Source organism: Capricornis sumatraensis, chromosome 20 (genome assembly GCF_032405125.1).
Source record: "Capricornis sumatraensis isolate serow.1 chromosome 20, serow.2, whole genome shotgun sequence".
In the NCBI taxonomy this organism is placed as follows: Eukaryota; Metazoa; Chordata; class Mammalia; order Artiodactyla; family Bovidae; genus Capricornis; species Capricornis sumatraensis.
The window spans coordinates 62,281,754-62,287,297 of NC_091088.1; the positions used below are offsets into that span (position 1 = coordinate 62,281,754).

General features: G+C 57.6%; 1 protein-coding gene across 1 annotated transcript; it reads right to left on the minus strand.

Annotated features, from left to right (window-relative positions):
* Positions 1 to 1,591: 1,591 nt before the first annotated feature.
* Positions 1,592 to 5,544, minus strand: KLK10 (kallikrein related peptidase 10). The gene is made up of 5 exons (XM_068992522.1): positions 5,448 to 5,544; positions 4,124 to 4,307; positions 2,943 to 3,217; positions 2,621 to 2,754; positions 1,592 to 1,744 (listed from the first exon to the last, which is right to left on the minus strand). The coding sequence occupies exons 1-5, from the start codon at positions 5,542 to 5,544 to the stop codon at positions 1,592 to 1,594; spliced, it is 843 nt and encodes a 280-aa protein (XP_068848623.1).

The following is a 5,544-nucleotide window of genomic DNA, read 5'->3' on the forward strand; positions in this document are numbered from 1 at the left end:
GCGTTTCCTGGGTGTGCTAATAGGGGTGGGGAAACAGTGGAAGAGAGCTGTGTAGACTCGGCTCAAACGCTGTGCCCCAGTCTTCCATGGGCTCTGTTGGGGGGGCAGGGACCTTTTGGTCACCACTGGGTTCCCAGCACACAGTAGTGAGCCTGCCATACAACTGGTGCTCAATAAATGGATGTTGGAAAGAGAAAACAAAATAACCTGTGCAGGTTAGAAAATTTCTATCGTGTACGTGTTCCACTTGCGTTGCCACTCTAAAGTCCAGGCTCAGTGGAGGAGACACCCAGACTTCTGTTAGCTTTGCTTGGATTCTGTGTATAATAGCCCCTGTTCTGTCCGACTCCCTGTGGCCCCATGGACTGTAGTGCGCCAGGCTCCTCTGTCTGTGGGATTTCCCAGGCAAGAATATTGGAGTGGGTTGCCATCTCCTCCTCCAGGGGATCTTCCTGCTTTGGCAGGTGGATTCTTTGCCACTAGCGCCACCTGGGAAGTCCCATTTAGCCCCTAGCATGGGAATATTTACACTGTAACAGTTTCAGGGAGAGGACAAGAACCCCTTCCTCCCAAATTTTCAGGGCAAAAAGCTCAAAGCCAGTTTAGGTGAGGGGAGGGGATGGAGTTGGAGTGTCTGATTGTCAGGTCGGCCAATGAGAATGGAGATGTGCTAGAGATGGAATTGGATGGGGATGGATCTAACCAAGAAACCAAAACATTTCCCTTAAATTTCAGAGAGTTTCTTTGTGTAAACTTAGCAACTGAGGTAGGGAGAGGTCCTCTCATCTTAAGAGGCTAAGATGCCTGTAATTGAGGTCCCTTGAGTTTCGGTGGCCACGGAAGGTACCAGATGACTCAGAGACAGCCCAGTTCCTGGGACAGGAGGAACAGGTGTTGGGTGGACCCCAACATGGGAAACAGTGGGAGGGAAGAAGGAAGTGGTTAAGAGGTGCTCTACAGAACTTGACAGGAAGAAAGAAATGCGATTCTCCCATCATTCCTGATGGACGGGGCTGGGAATGCAAAGGGTGGTTAGGATTAGAGGCTACCCCTGTGCTTTTCTCCCCAGGTCACAAAAATCACACACATGCCCACCAGGACCTGGGGCCATTTAGTCAGAGTTCACCACCCACCATGTTAATACTTGACGTGGCAATTTCCATGACAATCTACACACACATGTTATAGTCTCCTCATGACATGTTTTATGAGGTAAGCACTTCATTGTTCCGGCTTTCCAAGTGAGGCTAAACTGAGGCTCAGAGAAGGTACTTGGCTTGCCCAAGGTCACACAGCAGGCAGCGGTGAAGAAGGCCAGGTCAGGTGATGGCTAACTTCTCTCAGAGACTAGTGACTACCAGCTTCATTTCTCATGAACAAAACTTGGCGACCGCTTTCTGCATCTCAGCTTCAGCATGGGCAAAGAGCAGCACTGGGCAAGGGGTGTGAGGAAAGAGGAGAGATGTTAGCAGGTGTGCATGGGCGGCAGAAATTTGAGTGGGGCAGGGGGAGAGCCCAGCCCAGCTGGAGGAAGGAGGGGAAGTTGGAGGAAGAGGGCAGGTGGAGAAGGAGTTGCGGGGCAGCTCCTGCATCAGTTGGAGCGGATGGTCTTCTCTATCCAAGAGCGGTACTTGCAGATCTGAGTGTAGACGGCTGGATGCTGGGCGGAGCCGCAGGGGTAAACGCCCCATGAAAGGATGCCCTGCAGGGTCTCGTCACAGACCAGAGGGCCACCAGAGTCACTCTGGGAGTGGGAGGAAGGAGAGATCAATAAATTCACCAACGGAAAGGCTGCCACTTGGGGGTCTCGGGTACTGATGAGGAAGGGAGGGGTCGGGTAGGCCTGGAGCTGGGTTGGGATAAAGCTGAGGTTGGGGTCGGGTTGAGGTGGGATGGAGTGAGGATGAAGCTGGAGATAGGATGGCGCTGAGAGTGTCATTCATGGTAGGTGAGGGATGGAGCAGGCTCTAGAGATAAGGATGCGGTCGCGCTTTAGGAGGGCTTCCCCGGTGGCACTGCTGGTAAAGAACCCGCCTGCCAATGCAGGAGACGTAAGAGATGTGGGTTCGATCCCTGGGTTGGGAAGATCCCCTGGAGGAGGGCATGGCAACCCACTCTGGTATGAGAATCCCACGGACAGAGGAGCCAGGCAGGCCACAGACCACAGGGTTGCAAAGAGACAGACACGACTGAAGCCACTTGGCACGTGGGCGTTTAGGAATGGCTTGAGGATGGGGATGTGGTTTAGGGTGGGGTAGGAAGGGGTTGGGAGAAGAAAATGGCAACTGGCTCCAATATTCTTGCCTGAGAAATTGCGTGGACAGAGGAGCCTGGAGAGCTACGGCCCAGGGGGTTGCACAGAGTCAGACACGACTGAGCAACGCACACAGGATGGGGAGTGGGCTTGGGTGCGGAGTTGGAGACAGGGTTGGGCGTGAGAAGGAAGCAGAAAGGAAGGACATAAGCAAGCAGAGTTGAACATGGGGGTGACGTTGGGGGTAAAAGCGGGATAGTGCTGGACGTGGGGAGGAAACGGGGCTGGGAGTCGGGGGTGTCTGTTTTCCCATAGCCTCCCTGTCCTGCTCCCACCAGTCAGAGATCCTCCCTGGCCAGTCTGTACCTGGCAGGGGTCCTGGCCCTGATCCAGGCCTGCACACATCATGTTGCTGGTGATCACGCCGGGATAGAAGACTTCACACTCCTTAGGGCTCAGGATAGTGACCCTGGAGCAACTCAGGCCCTTGTTGTACTTCACTGGTGGGAGAAAGCATCGAGTAACCCTGGGCCCCGGTCCCCCAACCCCCCAGGCCCCAGGAGTCCCGACACCCAGACCGTGCCCCTCCCAGGCCCCAGGCTCCCAACCTCTCCTCTGTCGAGGAGTCCCGGCCCCTCATACTCCTTCCCCGAGATCCAGGCCCCACGCCGGGACCCCTGGCTCTTGCCTCTCCGGGAGGATGTTGTGGCCCAGCCAGCGATCTGGCACTGGTCCCCGGGCTGCGTGCAGCGGAAGGGCAGGCGCAGGGGCCGCACTCGAGGTCCCGGCACCACGGGCCTGCTGAGCTTCAGCAGCATGAGGTCGTGCTCGTCCGTGCGCCTCGGCAGGATGGGGCCCGAGCCCTGCTGGTACTTGGGGTGGACGATAGGACGAGAGGTCCGGCGCAGCTGTTCGCCCTGCAGCAGCAGCAGGTGGTCATCCCCGACTCGAGCCCACAGGGGCCTGGGGAGGGAAGAGCCATAGAGGAGGCCAAACGTTCATCAGGACTGAACCCCGAGTCCCTGGGAAGGAGGGTTCAGGCATGGGGTCGGGTGGACTCGGGTCCTGGCAAGGGAGGGGGCTGGGGTTGGGACTCCAGGGTCTGAGGGAGAAGGCGCTGGAGGCCTAGATTCCTGGGTCTGATGGTGGAGGGGGCTGGGACTCCTAGGTTTGAGGAAGCAGTGTGTAGGGGAGAAGGGAGCTGGAGACCTGAGGTGGGGGGCATGGGGAGGTGTGATCACAGGTTTGGGTCCGCAAGTTCTGCAGGATTTGAGGGCAGAGGGTCTCCAGGGGTAAACCTACTCTTTTTTTCCTCCTTCAGTGAGGACTCACAAGGTGAACAACTTCTTTTAGTTTTAAAGTCCTAATCACACTAGACCCCAACTTCTGTCTGCTGCACACAACTGTCTACACCTAAATGGAAAACCCTGATGTTGGGAAAGATTGGAGGACAGGAGGAGAAAGGGGCAACAGAGGATGAGATGGTTGGATGACACCATCAACTCAATGGACATGAGTTTGAGCAAACTCCAGGAGATAGTGAAGAACAGGGAAGCCTGGTATGCTGCAGTCCATGGGGTCACAGAGTCCGACATGACTTAGCGACTGAACAGCAAAAACAAGACAAATGGAACCCTGAGAGATTCCGCTAGGCAGTGACTCTGGAAGGGCCTAGAAACGCTGAGAAAGACCACACTGCCCCCTCGTGGCCACAGCACAACCCCACCTCTCCTCGTGCAGGAAGCCCTCGAGGACTGCCCCCACGTGGAGCTGGCAGGTCCATACCATCACGCGCTCCCGCCCTCCCGCCCCGTCCCCAGGGCCTGTCTCCCCAGCCCCTCCGTAGCGCCCCAGAGGAGCTCCCCCTACTTATTGTTCCCGCAATGTGCAGCGGTGAGCACCCAACTCCTGTCCACCAGGACGCCGGCGCAGTGGAACGAAAGGCCGTTGAAGAGGGACACCTGCCAGGGCTGCGAGCCGTGAGCGCACGGGGCGCCGGAGGCCACGAAGTTGGAGCTTGTGTCGTTTGCGGGGAGCAGCAGAGCCTCGGAGACTGGAGAAAGAAAGCAGGTGGGGGTCAGAGCAGGCAGGACGGTATGGCAAGCACTGGGTTTGGGATCCGAGTGGGGCCACAGGACGGAGCTTTTTGGGGGGTGGTGGGCACAGCCTGAACCCGACGGTGTGTGTGGGAATTGGGGGTCCCGAAGCAACCTAATGGAAGTGGGCGGGGAACGGCGTGAGAGGGGAAAGGAGGCCTAAGGGGCTTCCCCTGGTGGCTCAGACAGAAACGAATCTGCCTGCAAGGCCGGAGACTCGCGTTCGATCCCTGGGTCGGGAAAATCCCCTGGAGGACTCAATGGCAACCCAGTCCAGGATGCATGCCTGGGAAATCCCGTGGACAGAGGAGCCTGGCGGGCTACAGTGCCTGATGAGTGAGCGACTGACACTTTCACTTTCACTTGCAAGGAGACCCAAGAGGGCTGATTCTGGAGGAGCGAGGATTGAACCGAGTACTGGAAGGTCAGGAATACAAGGGAGGAGGCGGGGGTGTGGGGGCGTGGCGAAGGGCGGGGATAGAACCCTGGGCTGGGCGGGTGAAAGTTAGGGTTGGGAATAACGCTACCGCGTTAGCAGAAGGGGAGAGGGCAAAGGCCTGGGGTAGGGACCCCCCCCGCCCCCCGCCCCCATGGATCCGGTGACTGAGACTCCACACTCCCAATGCACAGGGCGTAGGAGTTCAATCTCTGGAGGGAACTAGATTCCACAGGCTTCAGCTAAGAGTTGGCCGGCAGCGACTGAAGATCCCACACGTCGAAGCTAAAAAGATGCCCCAACTAAAAGTTGCAGCTGTGTGCTGCAACTAAGACCCGGCGCAGCCAAATAAATAAATACATATTTTAAAAAAAGAAAAGACTTGGGATTAAAATAGGGCGGAGTAAGAAGGGGCGGGGAAGGGAAAGGCGAGGACAAAGTTGGGGGTGTACTGATCCTAGCGGAGTGAAGAGGGTTGGGATAGCTAGGGCGGAGTTAGAAGAGAGGCGGGTCTGACTTGGGGCCGGGCCTTTCCGAACCGGTGGGTGAGGGCTGGGGGTCCCAAGGGGAGGAGAAGTGAGCGGCAGGCTTGGCAACAACAGCCCATTCTCCCGTCGCCTCCCCTTCCCCGGCCCGCCGCCCGCCCGGTTCCCCGGCTCACCCCAGAATTGCGCCATCAGTAGCGGCAGCAGCAGCAGCTTCCCCAGGCCGCCCTGAGCGCCGGAGGCGGCGGAGAGGTGGAGATGCGGAGGTCTCAT

Coding starts and splice junctions, on each gene's coding strand:
- KLK10 (XM_068992522.1), bottom strand. CDS start 5,544: ATGAGACCTCCGCATCTCCACCTCTCCGCCGCCTCCGGCGCTCAGGGC. Junction 4,308..5,447: donor ACTGATGGCGCAATTCTGGG/GTGAGCCGGGGA, acceptor TTCTTTCTCCAG/TCTCCGAGGCTCTGCTGCTC. Junction 1,745..2,620: donor AGGGCCAGGACCCCTGCCAG/GTACAGACTGGC, acceptor TCCCACTCCCAG/AGTGACTCTGGTGGCCCTCT.